Source organism: Trachinotus anak, unplaced genomic scaffold, assembly GCF_046630095.1.
Source record: "Trachinotus anak isolate AG129_WGS33_773 ecotype Australia unplaced genomic scaffold, CSIRO_AGI_Tana_v1 ptg000011l, whole genome shotgun sequence".
NCBI classification, from domain to species: Eukaryota; Metazoa; Chordata; class Actinopteri; order Carangiformes; family Carangidae; genus Trachinotus; species Trachinotus anak.
The window spans coordinates 13,525,922-13,545,346 of NW_027273862.1; the positions used below are offsets into that span (position 1 = coordinate 13,525,922).

Here is a 19,425-nt window from a genome sequence, read left to right on the forward strand (position 1 = left end):
GGAAAGGGTGCCTGAAGTGAAGAGAAAGTATTCAAATGGAGTGAAAAATTGTAATTGTCCAGAAATATTTAACCAGTGTGTTTCTATAACATGCATATCTAAATGCTAATGGCGGCAGAAATGGATGGATAGAATGCATGAAAACGCTTCCTGGACAGGAGATTAGGAGGACTATCCGTACAGCATGTTGGATTTTAGAAGCTACATGGTACGACTGTGTACCAAGGTCGTTTGGTTGAAGAAGAGTGGGTGAGAATGAGATTATCGCTCTTCGTTAGATGCTTTGTCACTGGCTCCATAATGCCTCCAAAAGCCTTAACGATGCATCCTGCAATCCACAGCCCAAAAACAGGCAGTTAACTAACAAATGAGGCCAGTTAGCGTTAAACTTCACCTGCTTGTTGGAGTATGCAGTTGATATTGGCTCATATCCTTCTGGGGGAAGACAGAGCAAGGCATGAAACTTGGCGTGATGCTCGCCCACCATGTTCTCATGACGAAACTATTCACTGTGAATGGGTGGCTGACTTTGTGTCGTCTGAAAGGGTCTTGGGGCTGTTGAATAAAATATGATTGTCCAGCCAGGCCAGCCACAATGCGAAATTACTGGCAACCCCCAAAAATACAAAAGTGTCTCTGTGCTGCAGCGACAGTTCTGTGAGGAGAGCCACTGTCCTCTGGCCTTTGGAGTCGGAGAGAAATGGGGGCGGAGGACGGCAAGCGTTTTGGGATTCCAGTACGGGCAAAGCTGGTAAAGACAGATTCTGAACGTCTGCTCTCCAGATGAAAAGCATATGAATTTTAATGCCCTGCATTGTTGCATATGTGGGAGATAGACTGAGAGGACCCTTGAGGCAGCATGAGTATGTGAGAAGGGCACAGAAATGGGTGACAGCCTATTGGTTTTGGAAAAGCCCCCTAGTAAAACCTAATGTACTGTGTGAAGTACACACTTTCAGGGTACATAGCAGGAATCTGTGAGTTACAGATTTATACTCAGTCTGGCAGCTGCACAGACTAAACTGGCATGTTCCACTGACAACTGAACATCTGCATCTGTGCATTTAGCAGTGATTGAAAGTTACAAAGCATTTACTCAAGTACTATTCATAAGTACATTTTTAGGTACTTACACATTGCATGAATTTTTCCATTTATACTGCTTCATGGTTATGTTTAACAACAATTTAGAGAAAAATACAGTACTTTTTACTCTTGAACACTTATTTGATGGCTATAGTTAGCATTTACTTTTCATACTTAATTACTTTTATGTAAAGAAACATGATGAGATTATAAAATACAATTCACTGTTCAATATAAAACCAGCTGTTCTGTAATTTTTGGCTTATAATCCTTCACAAAAAGTAATGCCTAAAAAGATTAAGATGTAAAGAGGTAAAATCTTATAATTCTTCACAAAAAGCAAAGATTAGAGAAGAGTAAAAAAAAAACACATTTATGTCTAAAAGCTCAGGGTTGTTTTCTATTACCAACCTAGTTTTTCTCATGACCTATGTAGTTAAAACAAGCATTGGTATTAACAATAATATAGTCAGTTGTATATATCAGTTGTAGGCCTACTTTTACTAGAAGCACATTCTGCTACCAAAGCGGCTGTAGGAAGTAAGGAAGAATGATTTTAAATGCAATTTTTAAATGACTGGAATTTGTAATGGGATATTTTTACATTGTGCAGTCTGCATTTATTCAAGTGAAGGATCCGAGTACTTCTTCCACAAGTGCTATTTGTAGACTCAGTGTCTTGCTCAAGAGTTTTTCTCATTTAAACCAACAACGCCACAGTAACAGTAATGCTTCGTACAGTTCCTGCATAAAACCAGTTCCTGGAGAAATTCCTTAGAATCTTTGTCATGGTCATAACTGTAAACAATCTGTTACCTGACAAACACTGCATGACCGATAAGTACGAAGGAGAAAGAAAAGGAAATATGCGGGGCTTTCCGGGCAAATGTAGAGAAACAGGAGAGTAAATATTGCTTTGACCTTGAAGACCAGAGTTTCCGATTGTATTAACCGGAGTGGTCTCTCCCTCTCTCTCTTTCTCCGTCCCATTTTCTGTGTTGGTGTAAATCATGTTTCACTCTTGAGTGAAGTTTCATCGTCAGCTTTGTGGCGAGTTGACAAAATACCAGCACATCTGAAGGCAGTGCATTCATTTGAAAAGTTGTAAAACCGGTCTCGGCACGGAGTCGTCTTTCATTTAAAAGCAAGCCCTTTCATTTCCTTTGTTGTGTGTGGCTGTGATAGCTGTAGAAATATTAAAAACATCCTCTACAGCAACAGAAAAGGGGGGTTAGTTCTTCCACGACTTGTGCTGAGCTCCATTGGAGTAAAGAGTTTACCTATGCCATTCAATGCAAACAAGTTCAAATTCAGACATGGTATTCATTCTTATGTAAGGGACAGAGGGTTTTAATTGGACAGCTTTTAATGATCATTACCATGATTCGACTTTTAGTGCTTATTATGATGTGTTCTTGGCTTTAGAAAAGTTGTATTTCATATCATCCATCTTGCCCCGGTGTTTAGCCATCCAGGTTAAAGGTTCTGATGAACACACAAGATTTTATTCAGCTCTTTTTTTGGATGCATTTTATGCCTTGACTTTATAACGCCAGGAGAGACATGCAGCACTGGTCAGCCAGTCAGTTCATGGTCAGCATCTTAAACCCCACCGCCATGGGCGCATCTCTGTTTTGTATTCTTAAAAGGGTACTCCAGCAATTGAGTATTGCACTTCCAAAAAATGGACTCACGAGATACAGATTTAACAAAAGAATACAGATCTTACATATCCCAAAACGCAACTTTAACATCTTTCATTAGACCCGTCCTGCTTCCCAAATGCCCTCCCACCATGTTTACATGGACTTAGTGGTAGCCACTTCTTATCAAGAGAAAACTGAACTTCATGTGTAAAATCAGTGGAGTGCTCCTTTAAAGATGCACACTACGCAAACCTGCTAGAGAAACCTGCCTTGCTAAAGAGCGGCTCAACAGTTAGTGAAAGGGGAAGACGTTTCCCTCTTTAATCGAACGGTGTAAAAAGAACATCTACAGACTTCTCTCTGCCTCTTCCTTCTGCTAACGCGCTCTCACTCCACCTGGGGCAAAAGAGCATTTTTCTACATGGAGAAGGCGATGAGGACAGTAATCAAACCGGTTTGCCCCAGATACACGCCTCACCCATTGCAACATGCTTGTGTCTCATGATCATAATAGCTGTCTTCCTTCCAGTCTCCCTTTCAGCAAGTGACCAGCACTGGGTTTACAGTGTCAGCTTCCTACCTCTCCATTGTCGGATTACACCTGAAGAAAGAAGGCACCAGGTTAAAGCCTGACTTCATTAAATCTGTCTCTGTACAGCTCATTGGTGTTTACTCTGGGGTGTGCGTGTTTGTTTGTGATAACAGTCTTGAGACTGTGTACGATGATGATAACAGATGTGGTGGAATAGCATCAGGGCCCCTGTTTGCACCTGAGGCACCAGCAGTCACGTGTCCCCTGATGTTTTGACTTGAGGAAAAAGGTGAAAAGAAATTCTCAAGTTTTTATCCTTTAAATCACAACAATTCACTTTCTTCTCTGTATTTTCTTCTCTCCTTTTTCTCTTCTGTGAAACACTTCAGGTCTTTTATCAGGTCACATTTATCCACAGTGTAGGCTTTAAGGGTGTGACCTGGTGAGCGAAAGGTCATGTGAAAACTTCCTGGATTTTTCCTTCAAGCTGAAAGTCTTCTACATGAGTGAAATGACCAAGACAGGTGAGAACATTTAATGAGCGTTACCTTTGGTCACTCAGCAGCATCGTATCAGAATGATTTTATGTGATAAAAGAAAAATAATTTAGCCTAGACTACGTGTTGGGATGAAACCGTGCTTTGGTTTGCACCATGGCCGATACTCGTGTGCATCAGACCCCTTTTAACGACCCTCAGAGGAAAGTTTCGCTGGCATGCAGTGCCCAAATGTAAAAGCCGTCACGTCAGTCCCCGGCCGTGCGGGCGGGGCGGGGCGGGGACCGGGACATGAATAATGTATTGCGGTGGGTGGGGACGGTTTCGGGGCCCCGACTGTAGTGAGTTGCGCGCGTCACGTTGTGGAGCGAAGACCGAGGACAGGGACTGAATGGCTGTGCCCGCCGCCACTGAGGGAAGTTTCTCATGCACCGAACACCAGGTAAACACCAAGCCAATCACCCTTAGCTGCTAAAACATGGTAGACTGCAACCTGTCGGTCTCTTTTCCTGCTTGAAATCATTTCTGGCTTATTTAGTCCTGTGAACCTGCTGTGTCGATGGCAGAAATGACATTTTCATATGTCGCCTGCTGACAGAAACCACTGGTCTCTGGAAAATGAATGTGCCATGCTCTGTTGATGTAGTTTAATAGACTATGTGTCATAGGAAGTGTGGTTTCATGCTTATTTTTTCTACTGAAAAGTGTTGTTTCTAATCCAATCTTCACTGAAATATTTTCATGTGTTGATGTCACCGTTTGGTATCTCTTATTCTAAGCATGTAAAATTTAGAAAGTATGTGGAAAGTATTGTGAGACACCTTATATGTGCCTTATATGTATAAAGGGGTTATAATCATTCCTTTATTAAGCTTTAATAAAGTATTACAGCTTTGTAGACAATAGGCTGATAAGAGCCATGTTTTGGCTCCTTTGACATTAGTGGTGCTCAGTGCCGACTCAGCAGCGCAGTGTTGATGTTCAAACACAGACTATAGGCCGCATATACCGCACAGGATATGAGGGTTCAAATTCATACGGGTTCGGCTCCGTCCTGTGTCCTGGTCGGTTAATCTCACTGGTCTCAGCATGTTGGAGGAATGAAGGTATCTGCCACAGGCTATTAACGACCTGCTGCTATTGGTCTGATTGTGCCACGGTGCGTTTTGCATTGCTTGAAGTCAGTCAGCACATCTGTTGCTTGTTGCAGGTCACGACAACTTAAACTTTTTTTTTTCTTCTTCAAGTTCATTTGTGATAACAGCTATAGCTCAGGTACAGAGAGTTGTATCAAGCACTGTGTTCACGGGGGGGGGGGGGGGGGGAGATCCCCCCTGTGTGGACTGCGCCGTTCCCTCTGCGATTATTTACCTCCAGTGGTGTGTGCAAACACATGGCACGCTGTTGTCCCACAGTCTATCTGCTTTACAGAGAGGACCAAAGTCACAGGGAAGGAGAAGCGGCCTAAGCTCTGCAAACTGGGCTCATATCTCAGCTTGGCGCAAGCAACAAGAGGTGACAGAGCAGAGCCGGGTTCCCAGGGTTGTTTTGACCCACACCTGACCCCCACTTTTTTTTCTTTTCTATCCCTTTGAACACGCGTTAATGGATATTGATCAGATCCGGATTTATTGTGTGACTGGTAATCCAGGGACCCCCTGATGGGATTCTCCAGATGGTCCTGGCCTAACTCCTAAATCAAGGATTTCATTCTGATAATGCAGTTTTTTTTTTCCCTACTAATTGATCAAAAAGTGTATTATTCCTGTGATGTTCTGCATTTATAGTGAGTTTAAAATGACTGCATTGACATATATTTCCCAAATATATACGTCCTTTCACATTTATTTTGAGGACAACTTCTCAAATTAGAATTTCTTGAGGCAATTGGGCAAATATTTGAATTGTGTCATTATATTTATTATGATTCCTATCATTCATGCAAATTTTTTAAAGGTGTTCTGCCTTGAACTGCAGTTTCCCCCGCTGTTCCCTGATATGCAAATCCCCAGTTCAGCACAGTTTCTTCTCCCCCCCCCCCGAGGGACTCACTGTTTGACTTAGATGTATCTCATTAATCAGCAGATCACCAAGATACCTAGCACACACCTTCCTCCTCTCTCAATGAGCGGTTGCGTTTTTTGAAACGAGTGGGCGAACATCTGCTTGCCGCTGTAATGTTCCCGGGTGTTTTTGTTTTCAAATTTCACAGATGGGTCACTAATTGTGTTTGTCATGTTGTGTTATCATAACATGGAGCCTGGCTGTTGCTGTCAGGCACCTGATTTATGGCCTCTGGCCTGAGTGAATCTCTCAGATCCTCCCCTAGCATTTGCTCAACGGGCTTTAAATGTTTCCTGTTGTGAGATAAAACACACAGTAACATCTCGCTAAGGCCAGCTTTACTTTCTTTCATAGGTCAGGCTTGCGGTGAATGACATCATCATCAACAGAGACCTATCAAACACGGAGAGACGGATAAAATTATGTTGAGAAAAAGCTTGGAGTGTTGAACATGTCAGTGTTTGACTGCATGAACCATTTACTGCTTTATGTGCCTTTGTTAGTAATGCATCCATCCAGTGGAAACTACAACAGGAACATATTAGGATATCTCTTGTGAGAGAAGGCTTACAATATGATCATTGTCTCTGTTTCCTTGTGCATGTGATTGAGTGTTACAGAGAGATTGTGTGTAGAAAAAATGCCTTGGTAAATCAGGCACATTTGATGCTTCTGTTTTTCTAAATGTCTTAAACCTACACTGGCTGACGCCAGTATTTGGTTCTTAAGTTTTAGACATGTCAATTGAATTAAAATGAAGCTTTTGAATGCTGTACAAGAGCAGGCCTCAAAAGAGGATTTGGGTTTGGCTACTACTCCCATGAGATGCATTGATCCTGGACCTTGCGCTGTTACACCCACGTACAGTAACTCAAATTCAAATTCAGATTATGTGATATTACACGGAGGACAGGGAGTGTGTGTTTGGTAAAGACAGAAAGTACAGTTCTCTGTAGTTTCTGAGAAAATGCTCAGACAATAGACAAAGCTGAGATGTGGCTCACCGAAAGGATTAGAGTTTAGGGAAGGTGGGTTAGTTGTGGGGTTTTACAGCATCTGCATGAAGAAAAGTGTATTTGTGTTTTTTCTTGCTGCTTTTCTTAATTACATGTGATTAATTTTCTCATCAACTGATTAGTAGCCTGAAAATATTAAATTTACAATGGTAGCTGTAAACCAGTTAGCAGATTTCAATGATTGATTATTGATAAAACATGAAAGAAATTTTTGTTTTTTCATTTTCTGTTGATTGTCTAATTGATTAATCGACTAATCCTTTCAGCCACAAGTTTAAGTGCTCGTGTCGTTGCCAGTTAGTTGGAATCTGTGCGGCATTTAAATTTTGAGTCTTGTGACCTGACATTCATTCCCTCCACTTTTTCCATCCACTTATTCTCTCCTGTCCTCCTCCACCAGGACAAGGCATGGCTGGGAAGCCTTTCCGGGCAACTTATATCTGGAGCAGCATCATCTCCAATCTCCACACTCATGTGGAGGTCAAGCGCCGGCGCCACAACCTCAAGTCCTACCATGACTGCTTCCTGGGCTCAGAGGCTGTGGATGTGGTGTTGGCACACATCACCCTGAACCGTTTCTTTGGCGACGAGGCAGTGCCTCGCTACAAGGCTGTCCGTCTTTGCCAGGCCCTGATGGACTCGAGGGTGTTTGAGCCAGTGGGCATTAAAGTATTCGGGAAGGAAAAGAAGCGAGCAACATTTGAGGACAGTAGTTGCAGTTTGTACAGGTTCCTGACCCCAGTGACCAGCTCCTCATCATCACTGACCAACGCCAACTCTCACTCCACTAGTACCATCGAGAGCGGCTATGACTCACCAAGCATGAACAGGAACAAGAGCAGCTATAGTCCGTCACGTGAAAGGTACAGACTCACATCACAACATCTTCAGATCTCATTTTTGATATGCTTTGTACTCCTTCCTCCTGATAGCCAGGAGCTAATCCAAAATCCAGCATGGCTTTAGACTGGGAGCCTCTGAAAGCTAGTGAGGCATGACATGAGACTCTTGAACTCCCATCATGTAGACATCTGTTGATACCATTCATTTCCAGTAACTCCTTCATTACTACTGTTAAGTTTTCAGTTCAAATACCAACTTAAATTGCAAAATCAAAAAGCAACATTTAAAAAAAAGACATAACTGGCAGAAAACCACTGCCAGTTATGGAAAAGACCGGAAATAGTGGGAAACTAGCTTGGCTCTGGATCAAAGGAAGCTCTAAATCTCACTAAGTAAAATGTTATATTTCATTTGTTTGCTACACTGAAACTGCGTAATGTGTAGAACTGACTTTTGTTTCATAGATGGTTTCTTGGCCTATTTGAGTTTTTAAAGTGTTTTGTGCTAAGATAAGATGATAGTTCAGACATGATAATGGTATTGAACATCTCATCTGACTCTCAGCAAGAGAGCAAATAAGTGTATTTCCCAATACTCAGTCTTCACAAACTCAGTAAATTCTCCTTTACTTCTAGGGAGGCTGTCAAGCACGTAGCAGAGACAGGCAGGATGCTTGACCGATGAGGTGCTAACACATGGCCTCAGGACTTTGTGTTTGCTCCCTTTTGATCTAATGCTGTGAGAGTGACAGCTCCAGGCTGGACGAGACAATATGTCTGATGTCTCTTATGGGAGATGAGCCATGTGCTCAAGCAGTTTAAATGAGGCTTTTGTAGTTTGCAGCATGGGCTAGAAAAACTTCACATCCTATTCAATGGCCACCAGAAACTGTTTAAAATTGAGTATTTATTTTGTCAACTTGAATTGAAATGAGTGTAATCAAAGCAGCAGCAAATTGTGACTGAATTACATTTCCTAGAAAACATTTGCAGCCAGATGCCAAATTAGTTCCTGTAATAGGTCTGTTTTTTTTTTTCATTTCCACTGATTGCTGTTATTATGCGACTCTTCAGACAAGAGGTTCTGGGCTACTCCACCCACTCCCCTGTAAAAACAGACAAATCAATGGAGGACGTGCTGGAAAACCTGAATCTGGGCTCGACCATCACTCCTCAGATGATCAACCTCGGCCTCTCACAAGAGCGTAAGTTGTCCTCCATTTGATGAGACACAGGAGAATGACGTAAAACAGGACAGGCTCTGAGCGGTAAATGCTTGGTTTGTGTCTGTGTGTCTGTGTACCTAAGACCCTTGTGACTTTTAACAGGTGTGGATGAGGTGTGGCACCAGCAGGCAGTGTTCAGGCTGTTGCAGCTAATAGAGCTCCCCCTACTGGAAAACTTGTTAGAGGGCAAGGACACATCTCGGCCACCCCTGCATGGTACTGACAGTGACCCAGACCTGTTGTACACGTCGAGCTACCTAGACCGAGAGGTCCTCAAGGCCTTCAGTGAAGCACAGTAAGTCCCTCAAAAACATTTACAGTTTTATCATCTTCTATAAAAGTACATTTCCTTATTCAAATCTACATTTCCTAATCCACTGTTACTTTGAACTCTTTATTAGCTGCTTCACAGACAAACTGTTAATATAATAGTGTGTGTAGTCTATAGTCTCTAGTGTGCATAGTTTACAGTGTGGTGTTGCTACCTCTGCCTTAGTAAATAATCATGATGAAATTATTATTTTTATCACTGGTTATGTGTAACCTACATGAATAAAAAATCATTGTCAGCCTGGTTTTTAACTTGGAAGTGTAAACGCCTGAAAATGACTAAATCTCTGCTAGATTGCTGGAAGCAGTTGAGTTCTCTCCAAAACACTGAAGATCAAGAGCTTATCTGACCTTCCTTGTATCTCTCTATCTCTTAGTCACTTGACTTTGTTCAATCTGTTGACTGTATTTAAAATTGCACTACTTCCATCCCCGTCAGGGCTGATGAGTGGATGTCAGGGGCAGTGGACTGTCTGGAGTTTCTGCCCGATGAACTAGTGGTTGAAGTCAGTCGAGGTCTGGCTGCTTGTGCAAACGACCTGCTCCAGTGTAAGAGGCTGCTCTATGAGGTCCTGGCTCAGCATTATGGACGCACACAACAGCCACCACTGCTCAGCAACCAAGTTTTCGACATCCATTCTGGCATCTCTGAGTTACTTGGTAAGAGAGGGAGCTATCTCTTTGCTACCCTGCTGTTTTCAGGAGGGGTTAATGAGGCTTTTATGGTGATGCATAAAGGCTGGTTTCACATATGTTTTAATCACAAAGAGGGCATCACAAATATCAGTATTTTCATCCTTGTATTTTCTGTGGTTGTTTGTCAGTGAACGGCAAGCAGGAGCAAGCTCTGGAGGCTCTGCAGCTGAGCCTGAAGCTGCAGGACTCTCGCAGCAGGGAGGAGCTACGCAGGCTGCTGAGGTTCATGGCCACTGCAGCCGAACCACAGGCGGTCAAACTGCACAAAGAGGTGAGCACTTGTCTGCATCTTATGTGGGTCTGAACATGCGTTTGTTAGATAGTTTTTAACTCTAAATAATTCTCTGCCAGATTGAGAACAGAATGGCAGTGAAGAGGTCTTTCTCAAGTGCCATCGTCTACAGCAGAAGACTCTCTAAAGGAAAGGTGGACTTGATGGTTCTCTTCATGATGGATAACCACTGTGATCTTTTCAAAGTAAGTGTTCCTAATTTGTCTCTTCCCCAGTGTGTGTACGTGTACATCTGGTGTTGTAGGAGAGATGTAACAATCAACATCTCTGCAAGAGACCTTAGGCACAGGGTAGATAAAATGTTGTTTACACAGGCTGTTCAGAAGCAGGCTTTTAACCAATCAGGCAACAGATATTACTCGAAAGAGAATTCATAAATCACATGTGCCTGACTCTGTATCACTCTGATCACAGACAGCCACAAACTAAACAAATATGTTTTTCATATTAATCTTTGATCTTTAAGTCAAATTAAATAGAACCTTAAACCTCTTTTTATTGCTCTCTTTTCCACCAGATTCCTGTTTCTTTGCACAAGATGGTCAGTGACAGAATAATGAACATTGTGAAAGGGAAGGATCCAGATATGATAACAGGTTTGTGCATTTTTCTTTTATCTCTTATTGTTGTTTGTGTGACCAAAGAATGCATTGGAATAAATCCCTTGCTATAAATCAAGATAAACCTTTCCTACACTTAATTTGTGCTTCTCCATCTCTCTTTACTGCAGGATCGACATTCTGCACAAGACTGAGTGCTAAGGCCTACTCAGAAAATGCACAAAAAACCACCAAAGAGGAACTTTGGTCCTTACTCCAGACAGTCCATGAGAACCCAAAACTCTCCGTCAAAGAAAAGAGACGGCTGCTGGGACAGTTTTATAAAGGCCATCCAGAGATTTTTGTTCAGTACTTTGGAAATAGATTGTCCAGTATCAACATGTTGCTACAGTAATATTTATTAGATAAAAAAAAAAAAAAAGGTCATGTATGATAATGTAAAAAGACATAGATGTAAGAAGAAAAGCTGATGCGATGATGTGTGGTGTAGTAAGTGTTTTTGTTTTTTTTTTGCTTGTATGTAAATAGTTTAAACTACTGAAAAAGAATGTGAATTTTAATTGTAGAGACTCTTAATAAGCTGCGATATTTAAGGACATATTATTTGTTTTTGTTTTTTTTTTTTTAGATATTCTTTGGTGCAGGTCACTAACATGAACTGTCTGTCAATTATATGTGAGACTGTTACTTTACCAGAATGACAAAGTGAACCATGTGTTTTTCAGATTTTTTTTTGATTTTTTTTTTTATGTTTTCACACTGCCATATGTCTTGATGGCTGTCTGTGTCTGCAAGCCAGTAAGGACAAGTCTGCATGTTGCTTTTCAATGGAAAAATTGTTTGTGCTTGTGCAATAGGAACAGTGTTAGCAATAGAAAATGTGTCTGTTCATGTGGTTTCTCATATACAGTACGATGCACAGTCTGAGGAACCATCAAACGGAAATTTGAACCTGGAAATCTGAAAGTCTAATGATGTGCTGTAGTAAACAGTCAGAGGCATTCATGAGAATCAGCCCTCTGGGGTTTTGTGTTTGTTGCTACAAATCAGCAAAACAGATGTTTGTAATTTTTTTTTTTTTTTTTTTTTTTTTTGACTGAAAACCTTAGCTGCGTTTTAGCTGCATTTTCAAGGTTCTGTTTCAAATAAGGTTGTTGTACCCTTCTCTAATCGGCTGAGGAAATCGCTTACGCATCTGCAGGTGACAGAAACATTCCAGGACTAACTTTAAACCACACACAACTTGTTTGTTTCATATATGTAGATAGCATTTTTTCGTTGGAGACAAAAAAATGTGTATTTGCTGTTTAAAGAGAACAAATTACATCTGGAATGTTCAGACGTGTCTACAAAACACAAATATTATTCAATTTTGGCTTGACATGGCATTTTCTGTCAAATACAGTTACATATACAGTCACCTCCCTGTGTTACTGAGAGTGGTATTTAGATTCTCTGTCAACTAGTTAACCTGTGAAACTGATATCCATACACACACTGTCCCTGTGTAAAATAAAGGCATCATTTTGGAAATAATGTTGGGGCCAATGTTAATGAAAGCACCTTACTGTTTCTCGTATTCTGTCATTGTTTACATGAAGAAATTCCAGCCAAAACACACATGCTTTCATATCAGTATCTGAAGAGTCCAGTTTAAAATGCAAACAGCAGCTTATCAGTCCTAATGAAGATGAAAATGAGAGGTACTTTCTTTTCCAAGACCTTTTGTCCAGGTAGTTTTGTTGATGCTAAAAAGCAAAATGAGAAAGAGAAATAAGAAAGAATCATGCAATTACTTTCCTTGACAGGTATTCTTGGGAGGGAGCTCTTCTTTTAAGAGCTCTAACAAATTATTCTCTCACATTTATCATTAAGAAACTATTAAATATGAACACCCACAAAGCAAAGACATTATTATAGACATTTTTTTTTCTTCTTCTACAGTCAGTTTTAGTTTCTAAGAGCAATTGGCATTTGGCAGATTTCTAAATAGTGCAAATTTCAAAGTAGAATTCAGACTTCACTATATGGCAGTAGAGTGGTCAGGTCAGTAGATGTTTGGGTATAAAAAAAAGGCTCCCAGAGAGGCAGAGTCTCTGTGCAGTGAAGATGGGGAGAGGTTCACCACTCTGTGAAAGACTGTGTGGGCAAATAGTGCAACAATTTAAGAATAATGTTCCTCAACATAAAAATGCAAAACAAATAGTGAATTTCAGCATCTACAGTTCATAATATCATTAAAAGATTCAGAGAATCAGGAGAAATCTCTGTGTGTAAGGGACAAGGCCAAAAACCAATACTGGATGGACATGATCTTCAGGTCCTCAGGCAGCACTGCATTAAAAACAGCCATTCTAAAGTGGAAACCACTGCATGGGCTCAGGAACACTTCTGAAAACCATTGTCTGTGAACACAGTTCATCGCTGCTCCACAAATGCAGGTTGAAACTCTACCATGCAAAGAAGAAACCATATCTAAATATGATCCAGAAACATTACCAACTTCTCTGGGACCGAGCTTGTTTAAGATGGTCTGAGGTGAAATGGAAAACTGTCCTGTGGTCTGACAAATCAAAATTTCCAATACTTTTTTGAAATCATGGACACCGCGTCCTCTGGGCTACAGAGGAGAGGGTCCATCCAGCTTGTAATCAGCACACAGAAGCCAGCATCTGTGATGGTGTGAGGGAGCATTAGTGCCCATGGCTTGAGTGGCTTACACATCTGGGAAAGTTCCATCAATGCTGAACGGTATATACAGGTTTAAGAGAAACATATGCTGCCATCCAGGCATCTTTTTCAAAGAAGGCCTTGCATATTTCAGAAAAACTGTTAACATGTATTAAAAAAATGTGTTCTCAATTGTTAAAGAGAATGAATATTTCTGTATTGTCTTATATGAAATACACATACAAGAACTGTGTGGTGGACGGTGGCACCCGATGAGATGCACTGGATTTGACATGTGATGTCAGTATATGTCAAAGGTCATGTGTCAATAAAAGAGAGTTCCCGCCATTCCCGCTGAGGGCGAGTTCCGGTTCGAGCAGAGCTGATGTCCCACTGTATGTTTATTCCTCCGCAGTTATTTTTTTCGGTCTAGCAATGGGTACGAACGTCTGAGTCGCTGAGTCTACCACCTCTGTCAACAGGTTATGGGCCCATGGTGACCCAGAGATAGTTAACCAGCGATTTACCACCGAGAGAAACTTTGCAACGTACAGCATGTCCCGGTGAGAGTTAGCATGTTAGCACCATGAGTAGTCGTGGTGCAAGCACTAAAGATTCCGCGACACTTTTATGCAGGTAAAGGAAAGCCACGTGTAATTTGTCTACACACAGAAGTAAATTCATTTCTAAAGTCCAGCAGTGAGAGTGTGACTGAGTATGTTATAGGCAGAGACAGCTATCACGGCATTAAGAAATGCTGGTGAGACACTGAGTGATGGGCTGTTAGTACCAATGATTTTGAAGGGATTACCAGAATCATTCAAATACTTTGCTATTCATTTCACGCAAAGTGAGGCGACAGTCACTTTCGCCGAATCCAAAACTAAATTAAGGAGTTATGAGGACAATAAGAAAATGCGCAAAGTTCAAGAAATTTGATGACAATTTCCAGGCCGAGACACTGTGTGGAGGTGGCTGATGGCACAAGATGTAAAGGAGTCGCTGAACACAGAGGAGATGCAGAGGTTTGCTTGATTGACAGCAAGGGGCAAAGGCGCAACAAAACGCTGAGACGGGCATTGTACATCCCCTCATACCCACAGGACATCTTTTCTGTAAAAGCTGCTACTGCCAACGGAGTGACTGTGATCTTCAAACAAGGGAAAGATATCCTACAACACAAAGACTATACAAAATTTCACATTCAGTAGTACAGCAGACTGTACTACTTACAAACTGTAAATGAAAAATGTCATGACCAATGTAAAGGTTGTTATGACATGCAGACATGGCATGAGATCCTCGGGCACTGTAACTATGATGATATGGGTAAAGTAGACAGACCAGCCCTACATTGTGAAGTGTGCACTCAGGGAAGTTTATTCAAACTACGAACCGGGAGACTGATGTAAGAGCCAAAGCAGCTCTAGAGTTAGTACAAAAAAGACCTAGCAGGACCAATAGATCCAGAATCCAGAGACGGGTATATGTTTGTGTTATCATTCACTTATGATTATTCCAGTGCAATGTTTATGTACTTTCCTTAAGAATAAGAGCGACACAGTGCAAGCAAAAGAGACGTTTTTTGCAGATGCAGCCCCATACGGGAAGATGAAATGTATCAGATCTGACAATGGTGCAGAATTCATGGGGAAAAATTACCAGGCTCTACTCAACAAAAATGGGATAAGACACGAAACCTCATCACCATACTCACCACATCAGAATGCTACTGCTGAGTGAAATTGGCGCACTCTATTTGACATGGCTAGGTGTATGCAAATCGGGGGCGGATTGCCAAAGGAGTTATGGACCCACGCAGTGCAGACAGCTGCTGTTGTGACGAACAGATGTTTTAACAATCACACAAAACAAACACCTTATTTAATGCTGACAGGGAGGCCGCCTAACCTCTCCAGGATGCAAAAGTTTGGGTCAGTGTGTTATGCCTATGAACAGGACAAGAGAAAACTGGACTCAAGGTGTGAAAAGGGGATTTCTGTTGGATATGACAAGAAAAGCCCAGCCTACAATGTAGCTGAAGCTGGATGAACTTCAGCTTCTGGTGCAGAAGAACAGAGACTTTTCTTCATCTTCCGTTCTGTGCTTCACGGAGACGTGGCTGTGTGGATCGATTCCGGACTCTGCGCTGGAGCTGGCCGGCTTCCAACTCTTCAGAGCGGATTGTGACACAGAGCTGTCCTGCAAAACGAAAGGTGGAGGAATCTGTTTTTATGTTAACAGTGGCTGGTGCAAAGACGTGACAGTGATCCTGCAGCACTGTTCTCCTGACCTGGAGACTTTCATCATAAACTGCAGGCCCTTCTACTCCCCCCGTGAGTTCACCTCAATCATCCTGGTCGGTGTTTACATCCCACCACAGGCCACAGCAGATACTGTGTGTGGAGCAGACCAACCCGGACTCCTTAGTTATTGTCCTTGGTGACTTTAACAAAGGTAACCTCAGCCACAAACTTCCCAAATACAGACAGTTTGTTAATTGCCCGACCAGAGAGGGGAACACTCTGGACCACTGTTACACCACAATCAGTGGTGCTTATCACGCCGTCCCCCGGGCTGCACTGGGCCACTCTGACCATGTCATGGTCCACCTGATTCCCACATACAGGCAGAAACTAAAACTGTGTAAACCTGTTGTTTACAAGAACCTCCAAGAACCTCCAATTGCACCAATCACCAGAACAAATTCCTTGTATGTGAAACATACTTGGCAATAAAACTGATTCTGATTCTGATTCTGATTCTGATTCTGATTCTGATTCTGATTTACTTTCCTGACAGTGGGGAAGTGCAGAGGCACAGATTTGTGAAGTCTGTGACCAAAACTGTTGTAGATCGACAGACACAGACTGACATGACACCAGATTTTGATGATTTACCCTAACCAACTTGCCTGACGGTAAGAAAACAGTTGGGGGTAGATGTGTATATGCAATTAAGAACAATGTTGATGGATCTGACAAATACAAGGCACGTTTTGTAGCCAAAGAAACCAGTCAAAAGATGGGAGTAGACTATGCGGAGACTTCTTCTCCTACTGCCAACCTGACCAGTATCAGGGTGTTGATGCAAAAAGCAGCACAGGAAAACCTGATTTTACATCAGATAGATATTGAAACTGCCTATCTACATGCACCAATGGATTGTGAGATTTACATGGAACAACAAGACAGTTATGAGGTGAAATCTAGCACAAATGGAAAGTTGGTGTGTAGAATAGTAAAGTCACTATATGGGCTAAAAGAGTCAAGCAGAAACTGGAACAAGATGTTGCACAACCATCTGAGTGAAAACAACTTTGTACAAAATCTTGCTGATCATTGTGTTTACACAAGGGAAACAAAACACGAAGGTGATCATGATAATATGGGTGGACGACTTGATCATCGCTGCCAGAGATGAAAATGCACTGAAAGTTGTGAAGGAGACGCTCACAGCAAAATTTATGATGAAAGACTTGGGCAGACTGAAACATTTTCTAGGTATAGATTTTGACCAGAGTGATGGATGTGTAAAAATGTCACAGAAAAGATATGTGGAAAAAATACTTGAAAGGTTTCACATGTAAGACTGTAAACCTAGAGCAACACCTTATGAAAAAAAAGTTGAACTACACTGTTGATGCAAGAATGATGAGTGATGTCAGAAAATATAGAGAGGCAGTGGGTAGCCTAATATATCTGACCACATGTGGAAGACCTGATCTGGGTTTTGTTGTTAACAAACTGTCACAGTACTTTTCTGAGCCAACAGAAGAGCAATGGGCTACTGTAAAACATGTACTGAGATATCTGAAAGGCACATCTGAGAAAGAGCTGTGTTACAGAAAATGTGACAAGAAACCAGGGCTACAGGCCTACAGTGATGCAGATTGGGCAGCTGATGTAACCGACAGACGTAGTACAACTGGTTATTGTGTAAGCCTCAATGAGAATGGTCCTTTAATTTCATGGAAAACCAAAAAGCAGTCCACTGTTACACTATCAACTTGTGAAGCAGAGTATATGGCGTTAGCCGGAACCACACAAGAGTGTATCTACCTAGCACAACTGTTAGAAGGTATTGACAGACGTCAGTATGCACTACCTAAGGTTTATGGAGATAACCAAGGTACAATGGCTCTAGCAAAGAATCCTTTAAACAGACAAAGGTGCAAGCATGTTGACATAAAATATAATTTCATAAGGTCAACTGTGAATGATGTCCACAATAACTTTGGAGTACCATTCAACAGACAAGATGGTAGCAGATGTGATGGCAAAACCTGCAACAAAGTTTAAGCTAACTAAGTGCACAGTTTATCTTTGGTGGGTAACCATGTATGTGGAAACCTGCATGAAACAAAGCAGAAAACAGCATGTTTTTTTGTTTTGTTTGTGAAGGTAAGAGCAAGTGAGGGTGTTAACATGTATAAAAAAAATGTGTTCTCAATTGTTAAAGAGAATGAATATTTCTGTATTGTCTTATATGAAATACACATACAAGAACTGTGTGGTGGACGGTGGCACCCAATGAGATGCGCTGGATTTGAGGGCGTGTTCCGGTTCGAGCAGAGCTGATGTCCCACTGTATGTTTATTCCTCCGTCAACAAAGACAATGCCAAACCACATTCTCAGCGTATTACAACAGCATGGCTCGGTAGTAGGAGAGTCCGGACTCTAAACTGGCCCGCAGTCCAGAACTGTCACCTTCTGAAAAAACACGACAAATGAGACCCTGAACTGTTGAGCAGTTGAAATCCTGTATCAGACAAGAATGGGACGACATTTCTCTTTCAAAACTCCAGCAACTGTTTAAACTCCTCCTTCACTTTAATCACTCCAGACTTGTAGAACTGAGTGTCTTTATTTACAATTATGTGATAGAGAGGACTGTCCCCCCTAAGTGTATAATGCCTAATGATATAGCCCTGACCAGGCTGAAGCTTGTTGGCATACAGTAGGACTCATAGAGTGTGATTTTTGCAAGCGACTGTCCATCAGTTATTGCAGCTATGGTGTTTGTTTTTTTGGTTTGGGGGATCCGGTGTTCACCCTCAACTCCCAACTTACAACTCTCTCCTCTTGTACTGTATCTATCATAGTGATGTGGAACTGTGTTGGTCGGTAATATGGGGTTTCTGCTTTTGTCCAAAGTATGTTTTGCAGAGCCATTCTAAAAACAAATCAAAATCACAGAAAAAACATGTTAATACAGAAAGTTTTTGAAATACAAGTACAAGTAGTGACTCAGAAGCAGCCGAGCTTAAATGAAAATAACTTATATAGACAACAGACAACAATCTGCCGAGGGTGGAGCTAGGATAAGGAGTTTTCCAGTGAAAGCTCCACCTTCGGCAGATTGTTGTCTGTTGTCTGTATACATATTTCAGTTAGGTTCGGCTGTAACTTTACACCTAATGGTTTAGCTTCACATTTTACATCCGTTATATAAACGTCTATTGGCTACACTATTTGAGGTCCCTCAGTTTTTACAGTGATGAGAAGGCACCAAGAAAACGTGCAATAGTCTATAATGTTATTTTCTGTCAAATACATATTCATTTATAGGTCTGTACATGCCCTCAATTCAGATTATACCTCTCTGCCTCACTCTCTCACACACACATTCATATATAAAGACTGTATTTCCCAAAAAACTTAAACTTTCAAAACTTAACCATGTTTCTTTCCACTTTAACTGTTGAAAATTTCAAAGTTTTAGCTCTTTCAGGGTTTTGCTTCAACAACTCAACTTTTTCCTTCAACAATTCAACTTTTTCAACTACTTCATGCCATTCTGCCTCCAGCCGACAATTTTTGCTTTTTATCTTCAGCATTGCTTCAGCAATTGCTTTAGCTTCTTTAGCATTGTTCCAGCTATCTCATTCAGCTCTCAGCATTCGCACAGCATTTTCCGCAGGAAATGCAATTTCTAGTTATAGACATTTTTTTTCTTTTTTAACAG

The 19,425-nt window shown here is 41.4% G+C and overlaps 1 protein-coding gene across 3 annotated transcripts; it reads left to right on the forward strand.

The window, feature by feature from the left end:
* Nucleotides 1-3,431: 3,431 nt before the first annotated feature.
* On the forward strand, nt 3,432-11,334 carry depdc7a (DEP domain containing 7, paralog a). Of its 3 annotated transcripts, none has more exons than XM_071490015.1 (9): nt 3,432-3,553; nt 7,242-7,704; nt 8,758-8,888; nt 9,012-9,204; nt 9,679-9,899; nt 10,064-10,206; nt 10,287-10,412; nt 10,745-10,823; nt 10,958-11,334. In XM_071490015.1, exons 2-9 carry the CDS (start codon nt 7,250-7,252, stop codon nt 11,179-11,181), a joined length of 1,572 nt encoding a protein of 523 aa, XP_071346116.1. In that variant the 5' UTR covers nt 3,432-3,553; nt 7,242-7,249; the 3' UTR covers nt 11,182-11,334. The 3 variants fall into 3 exon arrangements, with proteins under 3 accessions (XP_071346116.1, XP_071346115.1, XP_071346117.1); XM_071490014.1 differs by lacking the exon at nt 3,432-3,553 and adding an exon at nt 4,081-4,203; XM_071490016.1 differs by lacking the exon at nt 3,432-3,553 and adding an exon at nt 6,254-6,278.
* The last annotated feature ends 8,091 nt before the right edge of the window (nt 11,335-19,425 follow it).